Below are 19031 nucleotides of genomic sequence, written 5' to 3'. Positions count from 1 at the left end.
AATTAATTTAAATTAAAAATATATTACAAACATATTAAAGTTGAATTATTAGAAGAGAATCAGTATAATCGTAACAAATGAAGAGACATAAGAAACTGCAAAATGAATTAAACCTGAATTAAAAATGTATACAAATATATTAAAGTTGGATTATTAGAAGAGAATTTAATATGAATACAGAATGTAGAAAACAAAAGAACATTCTTTGATATGCACGTAACCCGAATAAAACTTGTATCAATAATGAATTAAACAAGTAACCAATTGTAACAAATCAATCAATTAATTGCAAAACGCATTAAATTTGTATTTTAAAAATATTTTACACAAATATTAAAGTCGAGGTAGAAGAGAAAATTAAGTATGAAAAGAAAATGCAACAAATGAAATATTAGACAATGATTTATAAAGTGAATTAAAGTTATACCAATAATGAATTAAACAAGTATCCAATAGGAACAAATAAATAAAAAATACAAAATTAATTAAATTTATATTACACTGTGTTAAATTTGAATAAGAAGAGAGAATTAAAAATGAATGAAAAACGTAGCAAATGACTGAAAGACAATGATTTGTAGAGTAAATTAAACATGTTATCAACAATGAATTAAACAAGTGTCCAATAGTAACAAACAAATAAATAAAAATGTGAAATGAATTAAATTTACATTAAATTTGTATTACATAGTATTTAAAGTTGAATTAGAAAAGAGAATTAAGAACGAATGGAAAATGTAATTAACGAAAGACATGACAATGATCTATAAATTGATAAGTTATATCAGTAATGAATTAAACAAGATCCAATAGTAACAAATATATCAAAAGAACTTCAAAATGAATTAAATCTGCATTAAAATTATATCATCTAATTCGATTTTAATACATTTGCGAGACTCTTTAATGTTATATTTAATTCATCTCAATCTAATATTTCTCCTACAATCAATTATAAACTTGACCAAACCCTCTTAAAATTAAGATATGAACGCCAAACGACATTTTCAATTATTTGTAGAATTAACTATTTAAATTTATCACAAATTTGTAAAATGCAAATAATGAATTAAAAATTTGAAGCTTTATAATGACTATCAATGGTGAAATCTTACTTCTGTAATTTTAATGATTTGAAGTTTCTGCTTTAAAATGTAATTTTATACAATTTTTACAATTTTTTTGTTCCTCTTTACATCTTTTTTTTTGTATAAAAATAGTGACATGCACTTGATGAAATATGAAAAATTGATTTGTTAATTAAATAAAAATTAAAAGAAGAAGAAGAATTTTTTAAGAAAAGAAAAGAAAATAAGAATACGAAAATGATAATGATATAGAAAGAAAGATAAAAAGAAAAGAAAAAGATTAAGAGGCTAAAGGATCGAGAAAAGTAAGCAACAATTTTTTTTTATTTCAAAAAAATAATTATATTTAGTTATAAAAATTATATTGATATAAGTGATAACTATTTTTTAAATATAACATATTTATGTGATTTACTCTACATTTATTTCATAAATTACGTGCCCTCAAGAAAGGCCTACTTTTTTGGAAGCCCAATTTGAGTCTGCTCTCTATCCGTACACTGCGTACTGTACAACACGTAATGCACACAAAATCGACCCAACTACTACTACTCTAATCTACTATTATTTTGACTGCCCATATCTTTTCTATCGATTCGACGAATCTGGACAAGAATAGTTACAAACCGAATCACTAATTTTTCTAACAAGTTCACACACTTATTACTTGCTATGTTGTTGTTATAGTTTTCTTTGGCACTTAAAGGTTATATTTTCATTTTTATAATTTTATTTGAATTAAATATTTATATATTTTAATAAATTTATCTTCATAATATAGGTAAAGTCGCATATTATTCACTACAATAAATAATTTTTTTTGTGTGTAAAGGTAACGCAGCGTGATAAAACTAAACCAACAATCATTTAATGAGATTTTCCAGTTTTCAAAACCAACGATATCATATTTTCCTCCATTTCTTCACGCCATTGCTTTAGTAGCATTAAAGGGTTTATTGAATAGGTGATAAGAACTATGGATATATATTACTATTAAAAAAATATTACTTAATAAATTAGGAATTAATCATGCATATTAATAGTGTAACAATTAATAAAGCAATTTTAGTTGGTTTATTTTTTATTTTTATTATTTATATAAAATAATATATAAATTTTCTCATAATTTACACATACTAATCACACATAAAAGGAAAAATCATAAACTTTGATTAATCATGGAAAAATTACACAGCTAAACAAATTCATACTTATTTAATTACTCGTTATAACTATAATTTGCTATAAGAGCTAACCCATCGAGGATCACCTAAAGTTGATAGCAATTTTCACTTATACCCCTTAACTAAGATTTGTTCATTTTAAACACATCATATCATGTTTAACTCATTTAAACACTTTTTTGATAATTTGTCAAATTTGTAAGGTGTTTTTTTAGTAGGAAAAAAACTACCAATCACTAATTGACATGTAGCATTATTTAACTAAATATTATTTAAAAAAAATTAACCACTTTTAATTTTTAAAAAAATTATTCCAACACCTCCACCCCAAATTGTCTGCTCCATTATTCCACCCCTACCTCAAACCTCAACCCCTCTCTCTCACCAAGATTGTCTTCTTCACCCACCATCACCCCTGACCCTCCCCCACCCAAATTTGCCTAAATAAAAAGATATTTTTATTTGTTTTTGTCACTTTGTGAATGTCGTGAGATAAAAACGTTTTTTTAGTATATATTGATATTCGAATGTTTGATTTGGTGAATATGGTAATGCATTTGTTTTACCTTTTTTGAATTTTTTTTCCTTTACGATTGAATTTCTGGATCAATGCAAATAAAAAATTATTGCTTTAGTATATAAATATGGAGTCTCAATCTAGATTATTTTTTTTTGTGATTATGATGAGAGAATATATAAAAATTGATTAGAACGCTAAAATTATTTGTTATGAATGTTGATTTTAATAATTGAAAATATAATTTCTTGTGAGTTTGTTTTTCTTCTTCTTAAATTTGTAATTATTTTTCTCAAATTATTTTGAGGAGGAAGAAGAACAATTAAATAAGTAGAAGTATCGAGCTTAAAATTTCTGGATGCTAGAATTTAATTTTTGTTTGTGGCATCGTTAAATTTATTTAACCATGGAAAAAGTTTAGGCTTGGAAAATGGTATTCAAAAATTGGGGAAGAAGAAGAAAAAAAATTGTAAAATGAGGCTCTCACGCTCGTCCAGTGAGTGTATCATAATTACTATGTCATCTCAGCAAAAAGTGTCAAATTGACACAACGGGGCATGATAAGAGGTGTCTAAAATGAACAAAGCTCAGTTGTGGTGTTTAACTGAAAATTAGTGTCAACTTTAGGTGGTCATTGATGGGTTTGAATTACCACTCGCAACTAACATTATTATACATTAATTACATGGGCTGACTTTGAGTGTTTATAATGTATATGTATAATTCGTCAGGATATACAAATACATATATATAATATACAATTATTTAACCTATATACATATACAATTCACCTCTCGCTCGCCTCTCTCCTCCCTCTCTCAATCTCGCTTGTCATATATATGAATGCATATGTATAATATACAAGTAAATTTAATTATATATATACAATTCATCTCTCCCGCTCTCTGCCCTCTACCGCTCGCCTCTCTCCTCTCTCTCCCAATCTCTCTTGCCATATATAATTCATATGTATAATATACAGTTATCTAACCAATATACATATACAATTCATCTTTCACTCCACTCTTTTCTCCCTCTCTCCTCTCTTTCCCAAACTTGCTCGTGTCTTTCTTCCATATAACATGTAGCTACAAATTATAATTATCAAACTAAAGCTATAAAAATAATTAATTATTTTTAAGTGGGTGAAAGTTCTTATATTATTAATAATGTAAAGTGTTATGTGAGATAAGATCAACCAAATATAGTATAACTTAGGTTAGATTCTATACAGAGGTAACTCTTTTTACCATTTCTTAAAATAATAATAATTACAATTCTAAAGAGTATTGTTTTTAAGAATATGATTATTTTATCAATTTATAAGATATAATCAACTTAATATTAATTACTTCTATAAATAATGTAATTTTATTAAGAGTTTAAAAAAAGAACAGTTTACAATTCTAAAACAATAACAATTACTTATGACCGACCTAAAAGAAATTTTGTAACCTAAATTGATTTGTCATCCAACAACGAAAAAGAATCGTGTTAAAAATGCCTTGGCGTATCAAATAAAAGTTGAATGCAAAACTAAAATTTATTTTGGGTCACCTTAGAATTGTGAAAAATCATTTCGTATTATTATACAAATTTAAAATTAATCATGTTTATAAAGAGTAAAAATTTCGAGATCACGAAAACAGGAGGAGCCATACTGAAATTCTGACGACATAATGCTATCTAAATTTTTTTTTTCCCTGTCACAGTTGTAACTTATTATATACTGAGAAAAAACAATTGCTATTTTGAGTGAGATATAAATAATCAAATCACTGCAACATCTAAAGAATTAAAATCCCACCAGAAAAGGTAAAAAAGTGAAGTCTTCAAAAAAGAGTAAAAAAAGATACTCATTGTTTCACTGTACACTAAACACTGGTAAACTATTCATCATTTCATCAGCAGGGGATTTCATAAAAAAAAAAAAAAAGAGTTAAAAAGAAAAACATAAAAGAAATTAATAAATTTAACTACCCATTTACCAAAGTTTTTGCTTTTTTTTTTTGGGGGGGGTCAAAACATGGCTTCAATGGCAGCTTTCTTAGGTATTCCACAGACAGGGCATTGACGGAGAAGAGAATCACAAGTTTTGCATGAAGAAAGATGTCTACAGGGTAAGCAAATCATGCACGAAGATCGAGAATTGCAGCTTTTGCAAATCATCTTTTGTTCATCTTCATCATGAACATCACAGCAAGATTCTGCATCTTCTCCATTGGTGGACAAACAATACCCACTTTCTCTTAGTTGTTCGATTGTGTTGTTTAATGACATGACAATAGCTTCGTTTTCATTCGCGATTCTCTGCCATGCTTCATTCTCCATCTCCATTTTTTTCAAGTATTCTTCTAGCTCTTTTGTCCTGCTCCCTGCTTTAACGATTTCTTCATCCTTGTGTTTCAGCAAAAACTCAAGTCTCGATTCGTATTTTCTCCAAATCAATCCTAGTTGTTGCTTTTTCTGCTCGTTTAAAATCCATCTCAATTTCTCATTCTGTTTTCACCAAAAACCAATCAATCAATAAATCGAATATGACAAGTCAAAAAAAAACAAAAAAGGATGAAATTTGTAAAATCGCACACCTGTGAGTTGATGAAGTGATCGATTTCAATCCTCTGTTTCTCCATCTGAGTGATTAGAAACTGTGAAAAAGGCATTGATTCAGTCATGTTGTTATTCATCAAATTCTGATTCATGAATTTCTGGTTAAAACTCTGTTGCTGTTGTTGTTGCTGAGTAGCAAAACAAAATTGATTAAATCCACAAGCATTCTCCATTGAACTACCTAACGAGAAGCCAAGATTATCCGTATACAATTGCGCTTGAATAGCCATATGAACAAAGCAAGAGAAGAGAAGAAAAATGGTTGGGTTGAGAAGAAGTGTTTATTTGTGTTTTTATTGAAAGAAACAGAAAACCTGAAAAAGGGGCAGTGAAAGGATTCTCTCTCTTTCTTTGTGAAAAAAATTGGCATTTAAAGAGTACGTACACATGCACATTTTGTGACTTCACTCTCTACAATTACCACACCGAATCAAACATTTGTCTTTTTGCTTTTATCAAAATTAATAAAACTTCTTTTTAAAAAAAAAATATATATATTTTTGGTGTAATGTGAGGGATTAAAACTAAAAGGACCCAAATATTTGTACAATTAATTCTACCTATGAGTTACATCTGAATTTGTCCATTATTATATTTCGTGCAAATCTAATCAAAGCTCGTTTAGACAATTTGTGATTTGTGTTAATTGATATTAATACTAAACCAAATTAGATTGATAATTGACTGGAATAGATGAATTTTAAAAGTAATAATCTTATCAAGAAGTTACTTTATTTTCACACCTTTTTTTCTGGTAAATTAATTAGTGATTTGTTAGGAAGTTAATACCTACAAATCTTCAAGGAAGTGATAAAATCCAAATTTAAGGAATTCACACCAACGTATTGGAGTGGAATTCAAAACAATTTTTCTTCTAACTTAATTAATAAGTTAATTATGCACTTTTCCTTAAATACTTTTTCTAATCTTTATATTGAAAAAAAAATCAGCACTGGAATTTAAATATAAATAGAATTCATATAGCTAATCTCAATTGCATTAAAACTAACGCGTGTTGTAATTGTTGTGATTTGGATTAAATATTTCATGCATATAAGTCATAATGGTGATTCATGCCTCCTTATAGTCCACAGTGTTTAATTAAGTAAATTAATATTTAGATTCAGAAGTTATGTACTTAATAATGCTGATTAGCCATTTAGAATATAAGTTAATTTTGGACCTTCCGTATTACCCCCCTAAAAAAATGAACTCTACAAAAATATCTCTCGTGTTATTTTCATATTTTAAAGTGTAAAAATGAAATAAAAAATTTGTAAGAAAATAAAAATTTGTAAGTAATTACAAAAATCAAATTTTACATGTATAATTACTCGGTTGACACTTTAGAGTCCTTCGACAATTATTTATCTATGTATTAGTTATTTTATATTCTAATATGCATAAAATAATATAAAAATTTTCATATAACTTTAGTTATCATATTTTTAATTATAAATTAAATATCATATTACGTCGAATAATTCGTCTCCTAATTAACTATCAAAACAGTGGCCATGGTCCATAAGGGCCCGTCACCTATGGCTGCTAACCAAGGCTACTGCGCATACCTACATCATTAAGTATATAATATCTCGATTAATTAAGATATGAATCATTTAAGAACGATTTAAATAGAAGATGATTTTTAATATTAACATTTCTAATTTGAATTTGTTAACAAGTGAGGGAAGAATTTTATTATTTATCTTATCATCATCTTTTTTAATACAATATTTTCGTTGTTATAGGAAAGATTCAATTTTTTTTTAAAGTGCTAAATGTGATGACTTTTAGTTGGAAGTTGAAATTTTGTTTTCCCATAATTTGGCAGCAAGTACTGGAATTAGACATAATTGATGATGAAACCATATTTTGTTACATGTCGCTATTATTTTGTTATTTAGCACAACATTTCTGACTAAAATTTCAATACTTCTTATCAAGTAGATTAACTTCACTCTAAATATATAAAGTTTCGAAATTTGTCATCAGAGTAGATTAACTCTATTCTAATATTAAACTACGTAACAATTTCGATATGCATGTTTGTCCTTTAGTCAAATGCTAAACATTTAAAATTATAGACGGTGAAAAGAATACACCTTAGGCTTAAATTGGGACAACTCATTAAAATGCATAGGGAAATTGTGCATGTTCTTATATACATATATTATCAATGGCGGCTCAAGCCCATTTGTATCCTAAATTAAAAAATAAATCGAAATCTATTTTTTAATTTTAGAATTTCTAAGATGTAAAGTTATATTTTTCTTTTTATTAAGGTACTTTATTTTTTTATGTTTTTAAATTAAAGATATATAATATTAATTTTTTTAAAATTTTGTGATCTTAAATATAGTACGTAAAAATTTAATTTAAATATTATAAAAAATACATTCTCTAATATCTCAAAATGAACTTAAAAAAAGTTTTTAAAAAATTAAAAGATATAATATTATTATATTGTTAAAGAAGCCTTATAATAATTTTATTATTATTAGAAAATGGAGCTTTTAAATTTGGAGGCCTAAAGGTGATGCTTCATTTTTAGAGGTAATAAGTCACCACTGTCTAGTCTACGTATACGTATAGTTAAGTTAACCACATATAATATGACATAATACGATATGTTTTTAAATTATACAAATCAATCTCAAATAGAAAATGTTATAATTTAATGAATTATTTTTTTAGGTAAATATGTATAATAAATGAAAACGTTATATGTTATCCGAAGAACTTTACTACCTAATAAATAAATAAAAATATTTGTAATTTAAACTATAAATATTTATTTAAAATAATTTATTTAAAAAAAGGTAATAAGTCACCACTGTCTAGTCTACGAATAGTTAAATTAATCACATATAATACGACATAATACGACATGTTTTTTAATTATACAAATCAATCTCAAATAGAAAATGTTATAATTTAATGGATTATTTTTTTAGGTAAATATGTATAATAAATGAAAACGTTATATGTTATCCGAAGAACTTTACTACCTAATAAATAAATAAAAATATTTATAATTTAAATTATAAATATTTATTTAAAAAAAATTGTGTTTAGTAAATACAAAGCTCAATTTAAGTTTTTAAATAAAAGTATTAAATAAGTTTAAGAGATTCACCATGTATTATAAAGGATGATATATATAGTTTGGAGAGACATCAAGAACACATGAATAAAGCAACAAGGAATAGATGTGTCCTTTTATGTTTCAAAAAAAATCATCAATTTCTTGCTTGTTACCCTCTTTCAATTAATTGTATCAATGCATATTCATATGATTAACCTATATCCTTTCCTTTTCAAATTGTTAGTATCTCCTAAAAGTCACTTTTTGGAAACTAGCATTATAGATCATATTGGATAATCACGCGTAATTTTCTTTTTATTATTACTTTATATAAACACGTAAGAAATCAAAGACCTTATATATAATTTCTTATCAATATCAAGTAGGGTATTAAATACGCGATTGGAACTTAATTTGAACGGAATTAATTTATAAATATATTATCAAGCTGATCAAAAATTGTTTGCACCAGAAAACAAGTCATAATCCAATCCCTTCAAAAAAAAAAAGTAGTTTGTTCTTTTATAAATAATTTTTAAGAAATTATTTTTTCTCTTCATTTCATTGTATTATATATTTTCCAGCTGTATATATAGGTTGAGTTATAAATAAATAAATTAATGACACATCATACTTTCCGCAAACTAATTGTATCACCCCTAAATACTAAGTATGAGAATATATTACCTAATGGTATTAGCTAGTAGCCCTCTTTACGAATCTGAGCTATATTAATTCACTTCTTCCAAACTCTTAAAAGTCTTACCCCTATTAGCCTATTGGAAGTATTATTATCTCGTATTAATTATATAATTTTTTTTTCTCAAATTAAAAAATAATTTCTTAAGTCTATAGGATTCGAATACATCACGAAACATGTAAATACATCATGAATAATATATTATTTAATAATGTGGATGTCACCGAAAAGAAATAGAAATATGTACTTGAAAAAGGAATAGAGATATATTCGAAAGGACATAGAGTGTATAGTTGAGGAAGTTTTTGTAATTCGTTTAAATGATAATTCTTTTTAAAATATAATGATTAAATAAGATGTGTATTTATATAATATTTTCTAAATTTATAGAGAATTCTACTTCAAAGTGCAAAAGTGTTTTTTCATATGCAATTTCATACAACATACTTAGTTACCTAATGAGTAAATTAAGTAAATCAATATCAAACTACTAATTATCCAATATCAATCGATGGGGTGATAATTTGTCTCCTTAGAGTTAAATAAATTAGGCTAATGTTTATTTTGTTATCAAAATTTTATTTTATTCGATATTAGACTCACACATAATGTTTAACACAGTCGGTTAGCGGAATAGTATTATTTTGTCAGATAATTTTTATCTCTGGAACTAGTTTTTAATTATGAGTTATATTTTCTTCTTTTAATAATAAAGGGAAAAAGTGATTTTGTAATAGCGTGGGGGGCATGTATTATAGTGAAAGGTGAGAAAAATAGTATGAAAAGAACTGCAAATAAAAAAGTTGATGAAGTTGTGAATAGTCATAATAATAATAATAATAAGTTCAAATCTTGATGTGTGCTCCCTTGTTTACATCCTTTTAGACTCTTTATTTTATATATAAAATAATTCAGTCTGACTTTACTGAAGAAATCAGCTAACGTATCTTTCTTTGTTTTTGACACACATCACATGTCCCATTATATATCCACAAACTAACACCTAACTAAATGTATATGTACCACACTTGACCCATTCCCCATTTTGGACGCTTTTCTTTCTAGTTTTTTTTATTTTATATGGCGATATTTAATGTTTTATTTTAGACATCGCATATTTAGTGGCGTTTCTTTAAAACATCAAATAAGAAGTAATTGTTAATTATTTTTTTTTATCATAGTGCATATATTAAGAGTAAGTTAATAGTAATTTTTTACTTTTAATCATATGATATAAAATTTGTATAATAATATTTCTCAATTAGAAAAGAATTTTAGGGTGAAAAAATGGTACCTGGTTGAAGTGAAAGGGCGTGTTGATCGGTGAGACGGTCAGGAAAGTAAGGGGAAAATGAGTAATGCAATAGCTGATTAGGGGGTCCATGTGCTTCCCACCTACTAAATGCCTTCACCGCTTCTTTAATAGAGACGCTTGATACTCATATTAAAATTTGATTATTTCAAATTGACACTCTATTTTAACTTAAATAGTTATTTATAATAAAAATTAAAATTTTATATTTAAAATATAAATTTAAATTTTTTTTATTTTTTAAAAAGTAATCTCATTCACTACGCCACCAACTATATTTCTTTTTCAACTATATACGTACCCCTTCCATCACATGTCATGTGAGCACTAGTCCAATTTTGTTTAACCAAACCAAATAGTTTCAATCACTCATCCATCTAGGGAACTACAAAATTATTATTATTTTTGTGTAGAATAATTAAATAAATTGGAGTAGATATATATGGGTAACGTGTTGTTTGTTGTGCATCACGTACTGGCTATATGTCCGTCCAACTTGGAGGAAAGAGCGCAATAAAGTAAAACTGCATGCGTCCGCACTTACTTTTTCATTTCCAATCGATGCAACTCTTCTAACAGCTTATTTACAAAACGATGTATATCAACTTTTTAATTTTCAATTTTAGCGTGGTATATTTAAAATGATAAGATTAAGTTAAAGTAAAAATTATATATGATCATATTTTTAAAATACTATATAATTACAATTTGAATGTAACTTTTTTACAAAAAAGAGATAGTTTCTCTATTTCAAAAAGAATGAATTTTTTTAATATGTTTAAAAAGAAATAATTCCTTTTCTTTTTTCGATAACATTTTAATTTAACTTTTCAACATGACATGTTTAAGATCAGAGCATTTTAATACATTTGACATGACCTTAATTTAGAATCATAAAATTAAACAGTCTTTTTTATTTTCTTAAACTCTATTTCAAGTCAAATTAGATTATTATTATTTTTTAAATGGAGAGAGTATAATTTAAATGAGTTAAGAGTATTTTATAACAGTAAGAAAGTAGAGCCAATGTAAGAAAAATAAAATTGAAAAAAGTGAAAATAGTGTTGCAGATTTTTATGGGAAAACAGTTTTTAAATAAAATGGAAAAATCTCTTCAAAAAAGTAAATAGTTCTTATGGACAGACTGATTCTAATAATTTAATATCATAGAAGTCAAAATTGTTTATTTCTTCAAAAAATTTCTAAAGCCAACTGAGAAAAATAAATTGAAATAAAAGGATATATCTCATATCGAGCACTTTCTTTTATCACCTTGACAAATATAAATTTTAATATTAAATTAAAATAAGAAATTAACGGGAGGTAAATTTTATAGCTAAATAATAAAATCCTTATGCTAATTCTATTTAGCTGCTGATTGTATTAGCAACCGAGTGACTAAGAATTACCGATAAATTCGTTAACTAACTTCATATTTATGGCGCATTATGTTTTCAAGCAGTGTGAGACAGTTATATTAAAAAAAAAAAAAGATACCTCCTTCCACATCATCTATCTATCTATTTATTTGAAAATATAACAATTGAAAGTGTCCCTGCTAGTACTGTTCCCATACCCAACAGTACAAAAATAAATTGAACATGTCTAACCTAATGTTAGATCAGTTTATCACATGACTCATGTTTGCTAGCATATATTAATATCACAAGTAATGTTGATGCGATTTTTCAATAAAATAAAATAAAATACTTACTACTACCATTTATATTCAAGCAAAACAACATGTACTACGTGATCATGATGGTACAATTACATATTTCCATCATAAATTGTAAGTCGTAATTTTACATACTCATTTATGTTTAAGAGACATACAATGAATGTGGGCGTTTCCCCTATTTTTACATAAGGAATATATAACTAGAGAGTCGAGGGGTTTCAGAATCAAATTTCAATACAAACAAAAAACTTTTATGTAATTTTTTTTGATCTATCCTAATTTTTGTAGATGGAGCTGATATCTATTAATGATCGAAAGTAATAAATATCTCATGAAATTAATTGAGATGCGATCAAAACTGTCCTATATGATTAGTTATTATAGCCATTGAGCTTAAATTTGAAAAAAGTCCAGAGGTAAAGACATGTTTTCTCAAATGGGGAATGGGCCATTATCAGTTTGGTGTTGTGGTCCATTTTGTGGACTAAAGAGACATGCTATAAGTGCAATGTATAGTCAACTGGACTGCCATTCAATTAATATATTTTTGTTTTCGAGGAAGAAACAAACTTAGCATTGGTGAATTTATAGTTTTAGATCTGGTCTAGCTATGAATAAGAGCTTAATTGTTCGTGTCATTATTTAATTACAATTTATTTGAACTAAATATTTATAATTTTTCAAAAAAAATATATAAAGAACTCTATTGCGCGAAATATCACTTAACGAATTAAGAGATCATGGCAAATAAAATTGAGACATAATTATTATTATTATGATGATAATTAAACGAATCGAATGTCATATGATGAAAAGTTTAACGTGATTAATCCCAATTTTTTTTGAAAAAATATATAGAAAACTCTATTGCGCGAAATATCGTTTAACGAATTAAGAGATGATGGCAAATAAAATTGAGACATTATTATTATTATTATTATTATTATGATAATTAAATGAATCAAACGTCATATGATGAAAAGTTTAACGTGATTTATCCCAATTGGATAAAAACAATTGACACTTTTTCATTGAGAAAATTGTAATTCTAAGGGAGTAGATTGGAGGATTATTTATGCCTTATAAATAATAGTTCATCGTTTCGTTAACCATTCATATAAATTTTTTTTTGTCAATCATTATATTACAATATGTTGATTTTTTTTTATATTATGTATGCATATAAAAAAAACATTGGGTATGGATATAGATGGTTGTCGGTCACCTTACTGTGTCAATTTTATAAGTGTCAAGCTACCAATTCAACTGTGTAGAATATAAGTAATAATAACCCCATAGAAATTAAAGTCCAAACAACACATAATAAAGCCAATTGAATATTTGACGAAAGCTAATGTATTTTGATTAAAGTAGTTATATATAAGTACGTTGGAAATTGATAATATATAAAATGTTTTCGAGAAAAAGCGTTACTTATTTCTATTTCTTCTTTCACCTATGACGTGCCTTTGTCACTTATTAATACCGTGTCCATGCAGTTTCCTAATTTTGACCATACTTTATTTATTTATTTTTATGTGAAGACTGACGTTTCAAAGACTCCAAGATTTGCTGAGATATATGGGTCTACTTAATTTGGAATATTTATATTTCAAAAGATATTATATGTAACTAAGAATAGTTGGGGTTGATTTTTCGATATTTGGGATTTATCGTTGCGGTGAGCCATAAAAGGACTAAACATGTGATTCATTTTTCAAAATTTAAATGTCAGTAAAGCAGCTTGACTTTGAATTTACCAGTCTAGAAGGTAGATTTAATTGTTCAGTCTACTGATAAACTTTAATTATTTATTCAAATTAAAAAAAAAAGAAAAAGAGACGTTTCGGTGCACTGATTGATATCTCAATTTAATTTGTTATATCTTTGGAGATATCTATATAATTAATTTTACAAGTTAAAAGCACAAATTTAATAATAAAAATAAATTAAAGTGTTTGGATGTTCAATTTAAAATTTGACGTGTTTACTAGTAAGTCTAACTAATAACAATACAAAGCATGAGGTCCCATTATTTAACACGCTTTTGCTTTCTTCCAAATTCCAATATATAGAAATTAGAAATTAGAATACCCCATAATTTATATTTATTTATCAAACTTAATTTCTGCATTTTCTTTTTCCTAGTTTCCAAGAAGCTTATATGACAATTGTTATTTTTGAATATATTATTTTCAAAACTTATCCAAAAAATATAAATAATAAATAAAGGAATAGAAGCAAAAGATGTAGGTGTCCTTTCCGTACACATGGCAAAAGAACGTTGCGCCTTTTGATTGAAACTAAAAAGCAATGAGACAATTAGTCAAGGAAAACACTACTTAAACTAAGGCAAATAAAATATTAAAGATATGTTTTTATGAAAATTAATATTTTAATCTCACTTGTGCACGAACAATTTAATTACACTGTCAATATAAATTAGAATTATATTATTGTTAAAATAAATAAAGCAAGCCCTGATTTCTCTTTCATCCTTTGTGCAGCGGCAAACAAGATATACTCTATTTATCTATTTTATTTTAAAAAATTTAAGATGATATTATTTTTAATCTGGTAGTTTTAGTCTAAAAATATATAAAATATGTTAAAGTGTTATTTAACCTTATGATCTTAAGTACGTTATACAAAAAATTAAATTAAAAAAAAATATGAACAAAAAAATGGAAACAAAAGCGACTGATATTACTAAAAAATTATGACCAACTTATAAAAATGACTATATAGCTATAAATATGTTATTTACTATAAATGAGTACATTTTATATCAATTTCTAGCTGCATGTTTGTATTAAAGTATATTTTATTTTATAGTTATTATTATTAAAATTTATATAATGCACTAAATAAGGTATAATATGTTACCATAACTTTCAAGCACCAATCATTTATTAATTTTCATTATTAAATTATCAACTAATAATTACATATTGTATGCAAATATGATTGATTCACATAATACAGAAGGTCGTATTTATATTCCTAAATACAATATATTCACTAACTACTAATCATAAAAGTATTCATAAATTTTTGAATATATTTTTTATTTTTTATTTATTTATACGCTAATACAATTGTAATTATAATAACTAAACAAGGAAAATGTATTACTTATACAATTAGCATATGAATACTTTGAATTCAAATTGGTGTATCTATTTATAAAACTTAAAGTATTAATATATCAAAGATACAAGTATTTATAAAAATTTAATGTATTAATACATCAAACAAGGTAAAGTAGTACAATTAAGCATATGAATAGAATAATTTGAAAAATGGATACACTATTGTTAACCAAAAAAATAAATACACCAATATACTATAATATGAATACACCGTTGTTAAATAAGAAAAAGAAAACAATAGAACGTGTATGTATCAAAGTATGTAAGTATTTGACTATATAAAAACTTTAAAAATTAACTAAAACATCGATCTATTTTTTGTGAAGAATTCTATAATACTCGAGGTTTGACGTTAATTTAGGTATTTATTTATAAATATATAGTATTAATGTATCCAACTATACTTGTATTGCCTAATCAAATAGGATAAATTACTGATGTATCCAAATGTATTTGTATTCAGAAATCACCATTTTATTAATATTACAATTTAATTATCTATGTATATAAGAATTATTAAATATAAACATTGATATTTGATTGAACCACAAATCTAAGTATAAATATAAGTATAATGAATTGAACCACAAAAATCACTCCTACAATCATACAAAAGGATCTTGAAATGAAAGGAAGTGGAAGGAAATACAAAAAAGTCTGTAAAATAAGGATATTGATGAATAAGAAGGTACGAATATATAATTAATTATGAGTTTAATAATAATTTTTCTATTTATTATTTATATATATTAAATATAAAAAGAATTGCTTATTGATATACAATTAAATATACTATTTATTGTATAGTTATAATCATATAACATAAAAAAATTAAATTATAGCTATATTATTTAAATGTATATTGTAAGTTTGCTATATTATATAGTTTTTCCAAAAATTATTCTTAAACAGCAAGGAATAAGGATGTGCTTTGGGTGTTTCGATTCTCTTAAAGATTATGGGCTTCCTAAGTTGGGTATAAGGCCCAATCAGTCTTTCCTAAAGATATGCTAAAGTGTTACTACAGAGTCCAATATTAAAAAGAATGGAAAGTTACGCGATTAAGCAAATTTATAGTATTTAATTACTTTTTATAGCTATAGTTTGCTTTAATTATATGGGTTTACTTCGAGTTTGTGTAATTAGTTATATTTGTATATGTATAATTCGCCAGAATATACAAGTACATATGCATAATATACAAGTATATACATATACAATTCACCTCTCTCCCACTCTCTGCCCTCTCTCTCTCGCCTGTGTCCTCCCTCTCCCATTATCGCTCGCCTCTCTCCTCTATCTCCCAGTCTCTCTCACCTCTCTCCTCCCTCTCCCAAACTCACTTGTCATATATACAAATACATATGTATAATATATAATTGTCCAACCGATATACAAATATAATTCACTTTTATCCCACTATTCCCTCTCCCCCCCTCGCCTCTCTATTCTCTCTCCTAGTCTCGCTTGCCTCTCTCCTCTATATAATATGTAACTACAAATTGTAATTATCAAACTATAACTATAAAAAGTAATTAGACCTTTTTTAAGTGACTATATGTGAAAGTTATGGACGGACCTCATCCAATTTAATTTTGATTATAATTGTGTTACTCATCAAATGAGTGGTCACTTTAGCCCCCCAAGAAAAGATATAACAAGTCATTACTAAAAGTAGTATTTTTCAATGACTGATGACTAATTTAATTTTAAAAAGGATATATATACAATAATCTAATCAAATACAACGTACGATTAATGATATGAAGCGTCCTTCTAAATTGTTGTGTCAAAATCGTAATGTACTGTTAAAAAAGAGCATTGCACATACAATGCTTTATTTACTACTCCTAAATATAATATTGTTTTGAATGAGAGACTTTTCTTTCATCATTAAATTCTATATTTAAGTTAAATAACATCATATTATGGATTAGAAGAGGGAAAAAAATTAGTAGCATAATTCCAAACAAAAAAATTTAAAAAAGTAGATTGATGGATGCTGGACCTACCTAGAATATTTATATGTATAATTTTTAGATTTAGCATAAAATGTGGATGGGAGAAGATGTGGACTAGTCGTCAATACCATAAATATGTTTTCATACTTGCATGTGAAATGTTGTCAGTACGTTGTATGTCAACTTTAAAGCTACAAATACATTACAGATATAATTATTATTTATTCAGGTAACCTAACAATTTACTTTCCTAAACTTAGCAAATAAAAAAAAAAGTGATACTACTAGTATTTTATTTTTTGAATATTGTTGAAAAAAATATGAAAAAGAGTCTCGATTATTGAAGTTTGATATTCCCAATTAGTCTGGGCCATGGGTTTCCTTGATATTATCCAAATTACTCCTTGGTCGGTTCCATGCATGTCAAATAACTGAAGCTCACGTGGGGTCGTCTCAAGTATTATTTTTGGTCCATTTTTTTGTTTATAACCAAACACCCTATGAAAATGAAATTAATTGAAGTTAAAAATTATATATACAATAATTAAAAGTAAATACCATTTGGTATAAAAAAAGAAGTTGTAAAAAGATTATATATATCATTAGCGTAAAATAATATTTTAGAATGATGGTTAAAATAATTGGAAGAGTAGCTTGGCACTATGAGTCGTATAAATGCATCGGTGACCCAAACATCATTTTTGGTATTAGCATCAAATTTGATGTAAAACTCTAAATTACTCTATTAAATTTATATTATAAAAGATATATTTTATCATTATATTATTATATGTTATGTCATTTATATTTTCTTATTTTATAAAACAGAGTTTCTTTAAGATATTCACCATATATGCTTCTTATTATTTTTATTTATAATCGTTTAATATAAAATTATTTTATATCATAATCTTTAAAAAATATAAATTGCTAAAAAATATTATATACATAATAATGAATGATACAAATAAGAGTAAAATAATATATACATAATAATGAATGATACAAATAAAAGTAAAATTATACAAGTAAATAAATATTTCATATTTGAAAATATTATTTTAAATTATACATAAACATTCAACTTTCGAGATCACTATTGTGCTCCTATAAATGCTCTATTAATACATTACGTAGTTTAAAATAGTTTTTTTTGTCCTTTATTTTTTATATCGAGCTAGAAATTGTTTAAATTGATAACTTTCATCTATTGTCATTTCTACGGTCGGAGTCAGATCTTCCAACGCATCTTGAATTGATACATTAAATCACACTCATCCACAATCGTATTATTTGTTTACAAATATATATACTTGCATTTTTAATTTTTGTGAAAGTTAATTATAGTGTATATAATTTATAGTAGAGTTAACATTTAAAAAAAAATCATATATAGAAAAATTAATTTATAAAATAGCAAAATTTTATATCTAAAATTAATATTATTAATATATTAAATAATAGATAATTAAATATAGAAGAAATTTAATTAAAACATATCATTTATATAATGTTCTATAAAATTTTTATATGTTGTAAACTAATATTATAATATTTAAAAATAAAAAAAACTCATATATCAAATTCTTAAAAAATACTTATTTATGTCATTCATTGAGAATAACTAACTTGTGTTAGTCGTTAAAAGTTCAACTTATTTATATCTTTGTCGTTAAAGAAAAGTAACATTCATTTTATTTTTTAATTCCAATTTTAGAAAATCCTTTTTACGTTTTTG

General features: G+C 25.5%; 1 protein-coding gene across 1 annotated transcript; it reads right to left on the bottom strand.

The window, feature by feature from the left end:
• Positions 1–4620: 4620 nt before the first annotated feature.
• LOC101267168 (probable BOI-related E3 ubiquitin-protein ligase 3) lies at positions 4621–6335 on the bottom strand. The gene is made up of 2 exons (XM_004230997.5): positions 5378–6335; positions 4621–5288 (listed from the first exon to the last, which is right to left on the bottom strand). Exons 1-2 carry the CDS (start codon positions 5627–5629, stop codon positions 4809–4811), a joined length of 732 nt encoding a protein of 243 aa, XP_004231045.1. The 5' UTR covers positions 5630–6335; the 3' UTR covers positions 4621–4808.
• Positions 6336–19031: the final 12696 nt, after the last annotated feature.

The sequence above is a fragment of the Solanum lycopersicum genome, chromosome 1, assembly GCF_036512215.1.
Source record: "Solanum lycopersicum chromosome 1, SLM_r2.1".
Lineage (NCBI taxonomy): Eukaryota > Viridiplantae > Streptophyta > Magnoliopsida > Solanales > Solanaceae > Solanum > Solanum lycopersicum.
This window is presented reverse-complemented; position numbering and strand designations above follow the sequence as displayed.

Excerpts from the sequence above, each read along its gene's own strand:
- LOC101267168 (XM_004230997.5), bottom strand. The coding sequence starts at position 5,629 with ATGGCTATTCAAGCGCAATTGTATACGGATAATCTTGGCTTCTCGTTA. Across the intron at positions 5,289-5,377 it reads ATCACTTCATCAACTCACAG|AATGAGAAATTGAGATGGAT; the intron begins GTGTGCGATTTT and ends TGGTGAAAACAG.